At 43.7% G+C, this 14,244-nt stretch overlaps 2 protein-coding genes across 7 annotated transcripts in view; one reads left to right on the top strand and one right to left on the bottom strand.

Annotated features, from left to right (window-relative positions):
- Positions 1-7,077, top strand: part of LRP11 (LDL receptor related protein 11) — a 61,338-nt gene extending 54,261 nt beyond the window's left edge. Inside the window, exon 8 of one of the 2 annotated variants that reach the window (XM_038393787.2) lies at positions 5,924-7,077. In XM_038393787.2, coding sequence (XP_038249715.1) covers positions 5,924-5,943 — 20 coding nt within the window. In that variant the 3' untranslated portion in view covers positions 5,944-7,077. The remainder of the gene's footprint in view (positions 1-5,923) is intronic. The other variant, XM_038393785.2, reaches the window with a different exon arrangement.
- Positions 1-14,244, bottom strand: part of PCMT1 (protein-L-isoaspartate (D-aspartate) O-methyltransferase) — a 47,605-nt gene that overhangs the window by 13,234 nt on the left and 20,127 nt on the right. For all 5 annotated transcript variants that reach the window (XR_006280031.1, XM_038393791.2, XM_043511192.1 and 2 more), the window contains exon 4: positions 8,646-8,750. Coding sequence is in view for 4 of the 5 variants with exons in the window: in XM_038393791.2 (XP_038249719.1) it covers positions 8,646-8,750 (105 nt within the window). In the remaining variant the exon portion in view is untranslated. The remainder of the gene's footprint in view (positions 1-8,645; positions 8,751-14,244) is intronic.

The following is a 14,244-nucleotide window of genomic DNA, read 5'->3' as shown; positions in this document are numbered from 1 at the left end:
ATCTGAGCATCCCACAAATTTATTAAGTCTAACATATACTAGTTTCTCTACTCCCCCAGTTGAAAGAAAGTTTTTCTTTTTTGTACGGTTATTGCAGAAAAGCCATGTTGAAGCAATAGATTTTGCATTTTTCTCTAAAGTCCCAAGATTCTTTATTGAGCTTGCTTCTGAAAGAGACCAGGATGACAGTCATGGGCCTAAAGCTGCATCACCTGCACTCGTAAGTCTCACTCTTGAGATTTGGAGTTCCATTGATCCAGTAACATGTAGCTGTTGAGGATTTAGGACCTGTCAACATGGGGAAACTGAGCAGCATAGCTACAGTGGAATAATTATTCTGCTATAGCCATGGCAGTATAATTTCCCTGTGTGGACACTATTTCTAAATAAAAGTGTCTTCCTAAAGTAGAGTAATTATTCTGGAATCATTTTATTTTTATTTTAATTTATTTCAGAATAGAGGTTGTCCACATGGGAAGTTATACCAGCATAGCTCTATAGAAATGCCAATTTCCCCATGTAGACAAGTCCTTAAAAAGGTATAATATTAGCACACAGACTTAAAACATTAACATATGTTAGTATAAAAGGATATAGACTTTAAAATGTGCTAAACTGATCAAGGCTTACACTAGACCTTTAAACATGTTTGTTTACATGTACTAATGTAATGTCTTAAAATAACAGTCTAGGCAAGGTCACGATGAGGTTGTGATCCCATGGGAGGACTGGTTCCTTGATAGGTGGAAACACTCTTACTAAGTCCTTCAGAAATTTTATGACATTCAGGTGCCACAAGGAAGACTGACCCTCTAAAGGTGCATAATGCACTGAGATCACTGCCAGATGTACTTTCATTGAACTCGGATAGGTTTAGACAGTCTAGAATTATCTGTTACAATTGGAACAATCAGTACCGAGGCTTCAGAGATTTCCACTTCATCCAGTAAATCTGTCCTCTAGAGATCTTGCTACTATTAAAACTAGGATGCCTCCAATAGGAGAGAAGTAACTATGTTCTATGCTTAATATCTATCCAGTAGCCAGGCCGTGGGATAGAGGACTGGGTGTAGGATCTTTCCCTAGGCCTGCGACAACAGGTCTGTTACCAGCAGTAGCATCTCTGAACAGCCAGGAACCAGAATTGTCTGGGCCAGTTTGGAGAGTTAGAATCAGTCTCACTGAGATCTGCTTGATCTTGCAGAGCAAACTCAGAATAGAACGACACAGGTGAAGTGTACAATAAGCCTCCTTATCTACAGGATCAGAAAGGCACCTGGCAGGGAGCCCAGTCTCAGTTCTCCTTGTAAACAGAAGCTGTGGCACTTTGTCATCTTGTCTCACAATCAGGTCTATTTGAGAATGGCCCTCCTCTGAGATGATGTCATGGAGAATGATGTGTTCGACTTTTCACTTGGGATTTGATAAGAAGTGTCCGCTACTGTGTTCTGCAGACCAAGCAAGTGGACAAGTTAGCAAGAAATTTGATTTCTGATTCACCAGTTCCAAAACATGACAGCTTCCTGACACAATGGGGAAGACTTGGCCCTTCCCTCACTTGTTGATGTGGCACATGGTGTAGGTATTGTCCATCACTATTTGAATGTCTTGACCACTAATGAGAGTCAGGGAAGATTCACAAATCTTTCAGGCTGCCCTAAGCTCTAGGAGGTTGATGTGCATTTGTCTCTCTTAGGATGTCCACTGACCTTGTGCAAGCAGGTCCTTCAACATATGCTCCCCAGCCCAAGTGCAATACCTCTGTCACTACTATTCAAGATGAAAGGGGAAGTGTGAAGGGAATTGCCCTGTAGACAGACATTAGGTCTTTCTATCATGCTAGAGATTACTGGGCCAGGAGGGGGACATGGACAGGATCATATCCAGGTGATATTTGCCTGGGAAGTATACCAACCTCAGCCATCCCTGCAAGCAGCAAGGTGCAGTTGGAGAGATGCAAACAAGTCTCCTAGATCCAGAGTGAGAATAATCAAGGCAAGGGTTACCATCCTGAACTTTAGCTTGCAAATAAATTTGTTTAGCTGTCTCACATCAAGATGGGTCACAATCAGTCTTTCTTCTTTGGATAACGATGTATAGGCTGGAGAAACCCTTTCCCCAAAACTAAGGCAGAAAATACTTTAGTGCTCCAGGAGAAAGGAGGGGATCTCTTATTGCAGCAGATCCTCATGAGAGTGGTCCCTGAAGAGCAATGGGGAAGAGGTGTTTAGCGGATAGGCACCAGAAGAAGTTGTGTACAGTAACCCAACATTATGGCAATGGTATCCAGTCACTGGTCCAAGATAGCACCAAAAAAAAAAAAAAAAAAAAAAAAAAAAAAAAAAAAAAAAAAAAAAAAAAGAGAAAGATGATTCCCAAAGGGGAGAGTTGGCTGTGGTTCTGGAGAAATGGGTCCAGATCTCCCAAACAACTGATCAAAATTGGTGTTTTGAGAAAGCGTGAAACAGTTGGGTCACTGAGGAAGACACTTTCCTCCTGTGGAAGAGTTGTGTCTTCCTGAGTGGCTCTGAGGACCTCTGGTAGAAGAACAGTGAGACTTCTTTGGGAAGCTGCTGTCTGAAATGCTTCCTACTAAGGAACAGGCCTGGTCTACACTACCACTTAAGTCAAGTCGCTTTAGGGGGTGTGAAAAAAAAAATCATACACCCCCAAGCAACATAGCTTACATCGACCTAATGCAGTGTCTATACTGTGCTATGTTGACGAGAGACGCTTTCCCGCTGTCTTACCTTCTGCCTCTCGGGAAGATAGAGTACTGAAGTCAATGGGACAGCGCTCTGCCATCGACTTATTGTGTTTTCACCAGACCCGCTAAATCAACGCCACTGTATCAACTGCAGCAGTGCTGATTTAGCATGCTGATGTAGACAAGCCCACAGAGTACAGACCCCAAGAAATTGCACCCTCAATCCTTGAAAGCGTGAAGGGCTTCATCTGTCTTCACACTGATGCTGGCAGACCTGGTGCCAGCTCAAGTCAAGGCCCCAGGCCTCACTGAACACTGACGAATGTATAGCTGGATATCAATCTGGGTCACCTGTGTGTTAGTATTATTAAAATAGATATTAGAGTTAAGAATGTGCTTAGTATTTTGGTGCTTAGTACTTTATGGAATGCTTGTATGATGCTGCATCTATTAATCCTACTTATGATATCTATATCACATGTTATAAAGTAATGTTTAAATATTTGCTCTAACTATAAAAATGTTCACTAAAACTGTAAATCCACCAAGTCAGGGGAAAAGCATTACCAAGTATGAAATACTAGTTCACCACAAGAGGTTATCTCCTCCCTAACGAAAGGTCTACAGACATCAGACAAGCCACTGTGTACAAAAGACTTCGGTTATTACTTCCCCTACACCCCTGAAGAAGATACAAACACAAGCCCTCATCCCATCCCATCACAGCTTGAATGCTGGGGAAAGGGAATAAAAATGCCTGTTAAGAAGAAATTGTTATCCCTATGCTGCTTGAACTCTGAGGAGCAAAGTTTTCTAAGCATAAAGAAGAGGTCCCCAGCTGTCTGGCTTAGGTTAGCCCTAAAGGACATATAAAGCTTGCATATTATACCTTCAAAAGATTCACAGATTCATAGATACTAAGATCAGAAGGGACCATTCTGATCATCTAGTCCGACCTCCTGCACAACGCAGGCCACAGAATCTCACCCACCCACTCCTACAAAAAACCTCACCTATGTCTGAGCTATTGAAGTCCTCAAATCGTGGTTTAAAGACTTCAAGGAGCAGAGAATCCTCCCTCAAGTGACCCGTGCCCCATGCTACAGAGGAAGGTGAAAAACCTCCAGGGCCTCTTCCAATCTGCCCTGGAGGTGATAGATGCTAAGACTGGATCTCATTTGTGTGTAAATAACTTATTTCTTTTCATAGTTATAAACCTTTAGATAGTTTATTATAGGACAGGCTACAAGAACCGTCTTTGATGAGAGCTAGAGTGCACTTGACTCGAGGTAAGTAACTGGTCCCTTGAGACCGAGAGTAATGTGATATTGTGATTTTTGGTGCAAGGGACCACCAATTATAAAGGCAAGCTTGCCTGTGTGGCAAGACAGACCAGAGTTCCCAAGGGAACTGTCTGACTCCATGTTAAGGTTGTTGTATAGTGCTTTAGAAGTTCACACTTGTTATTTGGTTCGTGAAATCTAATTATAGAACATACAACCTGTTCAGAGTTTATGCTCTGTTCCTAGACAGTTTGCCCTGAGGTTGGCACTCACACTTGTGAGCTGCTCCAGACAGCCTGACAGAGAGAACTTCTGCCTCATCCAGAAAGGAGAATGACAAGGTGACCAGTCCTATGGGTGTTAATGGGGGAAGAACAGTTTTCTCCTGTTTTTATTGATGAAGACCTGAGCTGTTGGGGGTTCAGGTGCCACCTGAGTAGCACTCACCTTGAATAAATGAGTGTCAGGCACATGTGGCCTATTCCAGGAAGTATTGCCTCCCATGAGACAACCAAACCCAATAGGGCCATATAGGTATGGAGGGGTATGGACTGGGAACCAGGGTACCTGGGAAGGATGAGGTGCTCAGTGCCACATCGAAGAGTCCTGATACTGCCAGGGAGAATGAATCTGAAAGGAGCGGCGACTCCAGTTCCCATAGAACCAGGAAGTCTCTCAGTGTCACTACATGTCAGGCCCCTCTCCCCGCAGTAACAACTCTTGTCAGACTACTGATTCTACCATCAGTGCTAGTGGCATAGTATGGGATGCAGGGTGTACTAGTGCTGCATGTGACTTCATTGGTACTGATCGGGAAGCAGTCAGTGCTGTATCCTGCACTGGTGAGGATTTTGATGGTGCAAGCCTCAGAGTGTCCTCAGGGTTCTGAGACAGCACTGGGTCCTCAGTGCTGCAGGCCATTCAAAGCTTATGTGGTAGCCACATAAGCACAAAAGTCTCAGCAGAATGGTGGAGGGGAGGAGATCGCTTCACCAGAGTTAGAAAGTGATCTTCAACTACAACTCCATGCACTGTCTACACAGTGCCTCTTCTCCATTTTCATCAACTTTGACTGGAAAACAATGATCCATGCAGTAAGTCCGCATTTGCACTTTTTGGAGAGGAGTGTACAGAGGGATTCAGACAGCCAGGATCCAATGCCAACTCCATAGATTTATTTAACAGAAAGACTGGCAACTTTGTTTCTCTGTCCTTGTGGGTCCAGGATGTAAATATGCAAATCATATTTTCCAGAGGTGAGAGATTTCCCTGAGACAGTAGACGCATTTGATATGCTCATCATTAGCAGATACAGTTCCCTCACAAGAAGGCCATCTCAGGAAGTCTTTTTTGTTGTTGTTGCCAACACTTGAAGGAGAAGTTAGGACCGCAGCTATGCAATGGATACTATTTTCACACACTCTTCAGGATTTAACACCAACAAAAAAAAAAAACCCAACAGATATTAACAGCACATCAGTGTATCAGGAGAGGAAAAAGCAATGTTAGGCATAAAGATTCCACACATCTTCAAGACAAGCCATAATGTGACTTTTTCATGTTATCTCTTTTGAAGATTTGGTTCACAAGTCTTGTTCCTTCCAAACACAAAAAATGACCACTTGGGCATTGTAGTTTTAAATTATTAGCTACCGAGTTGTACAGACCAGCCAAGTCTGGTTTTGGTTGAGTGGGAGTAAACAACTTAATTAGCCATTAGTGGATGATAGGAAATAGAAATTGTTAATAGAAGCTAAAGTTTTTTTTAATTTAAAAGATAAAAACCTAGTATAACTTACTATCCAATCACAGCATAACATCTGCACCCAGTTTAACTATGAAATAGAAGAACAGCAGATTAACCAAAGCTGACTTGGTGATGGGAAACAAAGACTATGTGCATTAATGCAAATTATTCCTTGTACTCTTACAGATTGCTGGATTCCAAACTAACTTACTTCTCAAAGACAAACAAAGTGTCGCCATAGAGAGGAGAGTGAAGAACTTAAACACAGCAGCAATCAAAAAAGCAAACAAAAGGTTTGGATACAGAAGGAGTGAAACTGATAATATACTATTCCATGAGTCAATGACATGCCCCCATCAGGTAATAATGTGTTCAGTTCTAGTCACTTTATCTCAAAAAAGGATATAAATGAAATAGAGGGGTTTAAAACAGATTATTAGAAGCACAGAAAGACTTCCATATGAAGACACTACCTCGTTTAGAGAGGAGATTAATAAGAGGGGACACAAGGGTAGTATGTACATTAATGAGCAGTATAAAGAAGGTAAACTGGATGTTACATAGGTGAGCTGATGAGAAGCTCAGAAGAAAAATTCAAGAGGAAGTTTTTTTTGCTCGATGGTCGACATTACTCAAGCGTCTACTGAAGAAAGATTTGGACAAATGAAGCACCACAAAAAGACCTGGTGTTTTTTGTATGACCTTAGTAAGCTACCAACAGGAGATTACCAACAGCAGACAGGAACATACTCGAACAATTATATAGACCTTCACTGGACACTAGCACATGGGGAATGTTTGGACGTCAATGATAAAGACCTCTGTCAAACTGGACAACATCCATCACGTTTTGCCACATGGGAAGCACTCTCCACTCCAAGTTTTCCAATTCATTCATGATGCAGAGCTGAAGGACACTTTTCCAAATGCATAGATAGCTTTGATATTCTGCTCATGCTGCCAGTCACAGCCACGAGTGATGAGCACAGCTTTACAAAGCTCAGTCTCTTTAAAACAGATCTTCGATCAACGATAGCTGAGAGACTGACATAGTTTGCTATTTTATCGCTTGAAAATTCCACTGGCCAGTCTTTGGATCTCTCTGACACTGTGCTTCACTTCATGAGGGCAAGGTGAGAAAAGCGACCTTTTGAACTAAAGAACTAGGGTTAACATTCTAAGGCTGTCACCTACTGTAACACTATTTAATACTGGTACACCCAATGTTTGTGCACAGATCAATTTCTTGATGTTAGTACATTTCAGTTATTCTTAAATTTAAAAGTTTGTATAAGCTTAGAGAATACAATTTTTTTATTTGCTTATATATGACGTAAATAAATACAGAATTACATATCCTAACGCACAAATTTATCATTACATATAACAGATAAATCATGCATGCAAATCGTGCAAAGACATGAAATGGGCTACAAATGCAATAAAAATAAAGGTATTCAAAAGTTCAATAAATAGAGGCGGGGGCTGAAGATGCTCCTTGCCTGGGGCACCATTTGGTCTAGGGCCAGCCCTGTCCGGCATGATCCAAGTGTGGAGGGGCTTAATGTGGGGGATCCAGGTGTGCGGTGAGAGGGTTCTGTGTGGGGCAAAACGGATGCGGGCAGCTCAGTGAAGGAGTCCAAGTGCAGAGTCTATGGGACTCTGCAAGGAAGGTCCAGGTGAAGGTGGTTGAGGCTCAGCGGGAGGGAGCAGGAGGGTGTGGGGGTCTGGGGCATGGCGGGGGGGGGGGTCTTGGTGGCTCAGCAGGGGGATCCAGATACAGCTGACTGGGGCTCATGGGGTGACAGTCTGCGTGCGGGGGGCTCATGGGGTGGTCCAGGTGCATAGGGGTGGGACTCATCAGGGTGAGGGGGGTTTCAGACGCAAGGGGGGGCTCAGTGGGGGTTGGTCTGGGTGCTGGGGGGCGGTGTCCAAATGCAGGGGGGCGGGTCTGAGCTTGGGGTCAGGCATGGGGAAAGTCCGGATGCATGGGGGTTGGTCGGAAGGGGGAACAGCTCCCCTTACGGTGACCCTTCCCCCAGCGACTGAGGAGCGGTGGCAGCAGGAAGCGGGGTCGGGGGGGGGGGGGGGAAGTGCAGAGCCAGGGCAGGTTTCTGGGGGTGAGTCTGAGCTGGCCCAGGCCGCTTCATGTAGGGGAAGTGTGCTCCTCCCTCAGCCCCAGCCCAACCAGGACTAGCAGCTGAGATTGGCACAGGGTAGGAGCCATCAGCCAGGGTGGGGCTGGAGAGGGCCAGGGGCGGGGGTGTTAAGGACAGGAGGTCCAGGTATGGGGGGGGTCTGGATGCATGGGGGTTGGGTGGACGGGGCATCCTCCGGTCCCCCTTCCTTCCTGCAGTGATTTACCTCTCCACCAGCTGCTCCAGGAACCCAAAATGACACTTCCACGCTGCTGAGAAGGGATATGTGACCGCTCTTGTGGCTTCCCTTTGCATCCCCATCAGAAAGTCATTTTTCTGCAGGGAAGCAAAGAAATCTGTACGGGACACGAATTCTGTACATGCACAGTTGCACAGAATTCCCCCAGGAGTAAATCCTCATGCTTCAGACTATAAGACAACTGCTAACTGACTGGGGTTAGGAAGAAACTTCCCTTCAGGTTATTCCTTGGTTGTCCACTATGAGGTTTACTGCGCCTTATTCTGAAATATTTGGTATTAACCATCATCAGAACGGGATACTAAACTAGATGTTCAGTTGTCTGATATGGTAGGGAAGTTTCAATGGTTCCTAAATGGTTCCAGTTTCCTAAAGAAAGATTCGGCTGCTAGAAATCAAGTGATTGTACATTTATACTGTTATTTTTTCTTTTAAATTTAACGAGAACATGAAATATTTATCCAGACTGAAAAATTTCTGTTGATTCAAGTGGTTAAAACAGGTTGCTCACCATCCGTGAAAAACATGCTGTAAGAATTCCACTTCCCGATCCTACATCAAGGGCTTTGGCTCCTTCATGTAACTGTTCAGATAGCAGTTCTAGAGCATACGCATGCTGACAAAGAAAAACAAAAGGGCATGTATTTTAAAACTTCATTTTACCCACTGCTTATTCACTTTTTCAGAGATTTCAGGTTATACAGGACAACCCAGTGTTGTTATAGGAAACTAATGTCAGTGTTCTTCTGCACGACAGCAAGAAAATTTTGATGCTTTTCCATCTAACTTTAACACATATTGTTCTCGACTGTTTCCTCTAACAACAAAACACTGACTATGTCATCTCACTATTTTTAAGTCTGTAGCATATGGTCTTTTAAATAAAATCATTGGTACAGATTCTGCACTGCATTCCAGACCCTTTGTAACACACCGATGGTAGAGGCCAGAAAGATGTAGTCAGTTGAGAATTCTGCAACATACAAAGGAAGTGTGCTGGCACAGGTGGTGGTTAAAGTAAGCTCTGCTCCAGCTATCCTCAGCTTGCAGAGTCTCTTGCAAACTATTTGACAGTTGGAATACGAGAGAAGCAGCCCATAGGTTGCTCTAGCCTATACATCACCAATACAGAGTCAGAATAAAGAAGCCATAAAGAGCTCCCTGATGGCTGCCACACACACCTAACATGCCACCTTGTATCAACCAAAAACTTACAAAGCAAAACATATAAGACCAAAAAAAATTCATTTTTGGATTATTACAGGATGAGCAACGTTATCCTATAATTTGTTTTTAAATTCATAATTAGGAGGTCCAAATAATGCCATATTTTATGAGCGGAGTTCTCTGCTGTATTGGTACACAGCTCAGGTACAGTAGAGAAGGGGCTGGCAGGAAGCCAACCGCTGCTCCCTGATTTTCTTTGGACTAGCCCTAATGAAAGCAAAAGGGGCAGCTTGTATTCATACTACTGGCATAATGTTCCTAATGTTAACTGCAGCAAATTAGGAAAAGTGGAGCTGTGTTCTGCCACCCTCATACTAGGCAGCTCAGCCCTGTGGAAGAAGGCAGAGGCAGAGCAGGTACAGAAGACAGCATAGTTTTACAAAAAGAAAAGGAGTACTTGTGTCACCTTAGAGACTAACAAATTTATTAGAGCATAAGCTTTCGTGAGCTACAACTCACTGCATCGGATGCATTTGGTGGAAAAACACCATTTTTCCACCAAATGCATCCGATGAAGTGAGCTGTAGCTCACGAAAGCTTATGCTCTAATAAATTTGTTAGTCTCTAAGGTGACACAAGTACTCCTTTTTCTTTTTGCGAATACAGACTAACACGGCTGCTACTCTGAAACCTGTCATAGTTTTACAGTAACCAGAGATTCCCCCTACCGAAGGGAATTCTCCAGCGGGTTTCTCCAATCAGTTAGTTTCAGTTCACTTTGCACTGAACTAAGCAGACGCAAGAATCTGGGGCCACATGCAATTCCACAAAGCCATATTTAAAGTTCGCCACATGCAATTAGATCCAATACAAGAAAGAATTTGAAGGCTACCCGTTCTTTTATTTTAAGCCCACAAGTAAAGGTGACCTGAAAAGCCTCTGAAAGTAGAAGAGATTTTGGCTTTACTTCACCAATCATTAACATGACCAACATATATACTCTTGTTATAAAAATCTGCAGCTAGGTATTTATACTACAACTAGTGTGGTATAAGCTTTCAATACTGTATGAATTTAATTTGAGATTACCCATCAACATGGAGAGCGAACAATCTTTTTGCTGAAGATATTGTCACAATAACAACATGTCAGATATTTAGAACTTCAGATTTCTCCAGATGACTATAATTTTTATATTTACACTAGCATGTTCTCCATTTAAGTTATGGTTCTAATGCATCAGCAATCTAGTTGAACAGCCCTCGTGAAAAGGTTCTTTCAGGACTAATCAATCTTTTTACAAGTCAAATATCTGTTTTGTGCACTAAGGGGCAAACTCTCCCACTTTCTCCGTGCGTGTAAAAAGCCTTCTTGAAGCAGAACTAGGGAGGTTTTTCTGCATGAGGGGCAGGATTTTCAGGAGACCACAGATTTATCCCCACCCCGACCCCATAGTAGGGATTCCATGTGCAGCACAGGAGCTTAGGAGCAGGGTGGAGGATCCATCGCTGTCTAGTCCTTTCACTTCTCTACCCCACCACAGGAATACTGATAGTGAAGGAATACCCCTTCCCATTCCCCAACTAAATTTCTGAACAATGTAATATATAAAGACCATTATATTTTTCAGGCCACAAAATCCAACTCTGAACTTAGTCTTGGCAATTGCTATGTCTCACCTCAACTGTCAGACTCCCAGGAAAATTATGAAACTAGTTTTAGAGGTCAGTCACAATAGCAGTGATGATCTTTTCATTGAAGAAAACTAATTAATTAGTCTTAATAGTAAACTGATGACCTAAAACCGAAGTACCATTTATTTAGAAAGGAGAACAAAAAAATGGGAAGATATGGAACATAAGAAAAAATTTTAACTACTGTTATTTTGTAGCTCTAAGTAGCTTCACGATTCTGTTGATTTGTAGCAGGTACCAACAGCAATGTAGCTTAGAGTATAGGCTGTTAAAAACCTACCCTCCTTTCCCATATATACATTTTCCTTTTTCCTTTGAGAGGAGACTTCATTTTTTAGAACAAAATCTCATCAGCCTATTGAGTTAGGCAAGAACAAAAGTACACCTCTACCCCGATATAACACGAATTTGGATATAACGCAGTAAAGCAGCACTCCGGTGCATCAAAGCAAGTTCAATATAACGCAGCTTCACCTCTAACGCAGTAAGATTTTCTGGCTCCCAAGAACAGTGTTATATAGGGGTAGAGGTGTATTCTAACCACAACTCAATACTGCAATGCTGAAAACAGCTGAAGTTCATAATTAGAACCCAAATATGTGAGTAGCACTGTTAGTAAGTTTGGAAAAAAGTCAGTTTAATAAACAGTAAGTTGTCAACGAATGTGTAACTTCTTAAAAACATATATACAAAGTGTGTATATTTTAATCCATCAGGTGTACTATCCTAGTCTTGGACATGACTGCTAAAAAAGGAATAGTTTGCATATAAACACTTTATGCATATTTTTACTTTCTAACTTGCTTATGTGACGGACTAGAGTGGCAATATGGACTCAGTGAATTCAGGCTGAACACTAAGGACAATTATAGATATAGATTTACTGTTATGCAGACTAGCTGTTGTCAAACTTTTAAAAGCTTAATGTTCCACTAAGAATTCAGAAATACTTGGTGCACTACTTACATAATTCTAATCAGCATAGTTATAATAGATTCTTATTCTGATATTATATTTACCTTTCTGTTTAAAGAAACTTGCATGTCCTCTGTTTGTGGGACATGTGCCACCAGTGGGTAAGTTTAGTACAGTGTGAGAAACACGAATCTACATTAAGATTCTGGAAAAAACAGTTACTCACCTTCTCATAACTGTTGTTTTTCGAGATGTGTTGTTCACATATATTCCAATCAGGTGTGCGCACGCCACATGCAGTCAGTCAGTCATCGGAAAGTTTTCCCTTAGCAGCTCCCATCTGGTTAGCTGCGGAGCCCCCTCGAGTGGCACCTTCATGGCACTCAATATATGACCCTGCCAACCCAACCTCCCCCTTTAGTTCCTTCTTGCCAGCTATTCCGACAGAGGGAAAAGAGGGTGGGTATTGGAATGGACGTGAACACCACATCTCGAAGAAGGTGTTATGACGAGTAACCATATTTTCTTTGAGTGCTTGTTCACGTTGATTCCAATCAGGTGACTCCCAAGCTCAACTCCGACCCCACCTCTGGGGTAAAGGAAATCGCTGATTGGAGCACTGCCCTTCTGAATGCTGCATCATCTCTGACGTGTTGGGTGATGTCATATCGAGAGGTAAACGTATGCACCGATGACCAAGTTGCTGCCCTGCAGATCTCGTGTCTGGACCTGGCCCAGGAACGCAGCTGACGAGGCTTGTGCCTTGTGGAATGTGCTGTAAGAGTTGGGACTGGGATCTTGGCTAACTCATAACATGTGCAGAAGTGGGATGTGATCCAGGAAGACATTATTTGAGATGAGACGGGGAGTCCTTTCATCAGGTCTGCTACCGCCACAAACAGTTGGTTTGACTTCCTGAACGGTTTCGTGTGCTCAATGTAGAATGCTAGCGCTCTCCAAACATCCAGTGGGTGCAGCCTCTGCTCTTGGGTACTGATGTGATGCTTAGGATAGCAGATGGGTAGAAAAATGTTTTGACCAGTGTGGAATTGTGACACTACTTTGGAGAGGAAGGCTGGGTGAGGCCTGAGCTGCACCTTGTCCTTGTGAAAGACCATGTACGGTGGGCCAGAAGTCAGAGCCTTTAATTCAGACACCTGCCTGGCTGATGTGATGGCTATCAGGAAGGACACCTTCCACAACAAATAGAGCAGGGAGCAAGTAGCCAGCAGTTCAAAAGGTGAGGACCAGGTTACAGTCCCCGTGCAGAAACCAGTTGCCTAATCTGTGCCTATAGACATTCCAAGCCCTTGAGTAAACGTCCTACCATGGGGTTAGTGAACACGGAGCATCCAGACGTTCCTGGGTGGAAGGCTGAGATAACAGCAAGAAGCATCTTGACGGATGCTGCAGCTAAGCCCTGCTGTTTGAGATGCAGAAGGTACTCCAAGATGAATGGTATAGATGCCTGGAGTTGAGGTGTGTGTTGCTGGGCACACCAGCAAGTGAATCTCTTCCACTTGGCTAGATAAGTAGCCCTGGTGGAAGGTTTTCTGCTGCCAAGGAGAACTTCCCTTACCAACTCCGAACATAGGAGCTCCATGAGGTTTAACCAGGAAGCTTCCAGGCCATGGGGAGGAGGGATTGGAGGTCTGGGTAGTGGAGATGACCATGGTCCTGAGTGATCAGATCGGGCACGATCAGTGTCCACTGACAGCTCCAGAAGCAATGTGTACCAATGTTGACAGGGCCATGCTGGGGCCAGAAGAATCACCTCCACTTTCTCCCTGCAGATCTTGAGCAGCACCTTGTGTACAAGTGGGACCGGGGGGCAGGGGGAGGAAGACATACACGAGGTGGAAATCCCCACCTTTGGAAGATGGGATGAAGAACATCTGTACAGATGGACCATTCGTGGTTGCAGAATGATCTGCGGAGGTGATCTGCTAGCTCGTTCTGTGCTCCTAGGAGACAGGATGTCTCCAGGTGAATGGAGTGGGATATGCAGAACTCCCATAGTTGGGAGGGCTTCTCGACATTGGGGGAAGAACGTGCTCCACCCTGTTTGTTGATGTAGAACATAGCAGTGGTGTTGTCTGTCATCATAGCCACGCTTTGGCCTTGTAGCTGGGACTGGAAAGTTTGGCATGCCAGTCGCACTGCTCTGAGCTCCCAGATATCGATATGAAGGAAGAGCTCATCCCGCGACCACAGGCCCTGTGTTCGGAGATCTCCCAGGTGTGCCCCCCAACCCAGATCTGACATGTCCGTTACTAGGGACAAGGAGGGCGGTGCACTGTTGAAGGGGACACCTTCACGTACCATCTGAGGGTT

Source organism: Dermochelys coriacea, chromosome 3 (assembly GCF_009764565.3).
Source record: "Dermochelys coriacea isolate rDerCor1 chromosome 3, rDerCor1.pri.v4, whole genome shotgun sequence".
Taxonomy (NCBI): domain Eukaryota; kingdom Metazoa; phylum Chordata; order Testudines; family Dermochelyidae; genus Dermochelys; species Dermochelys coriacea.
Note: the sequence above shows the minus strand (reverse complement) of the source record. Positions and strands in the feature narration are given on the sequence as shown.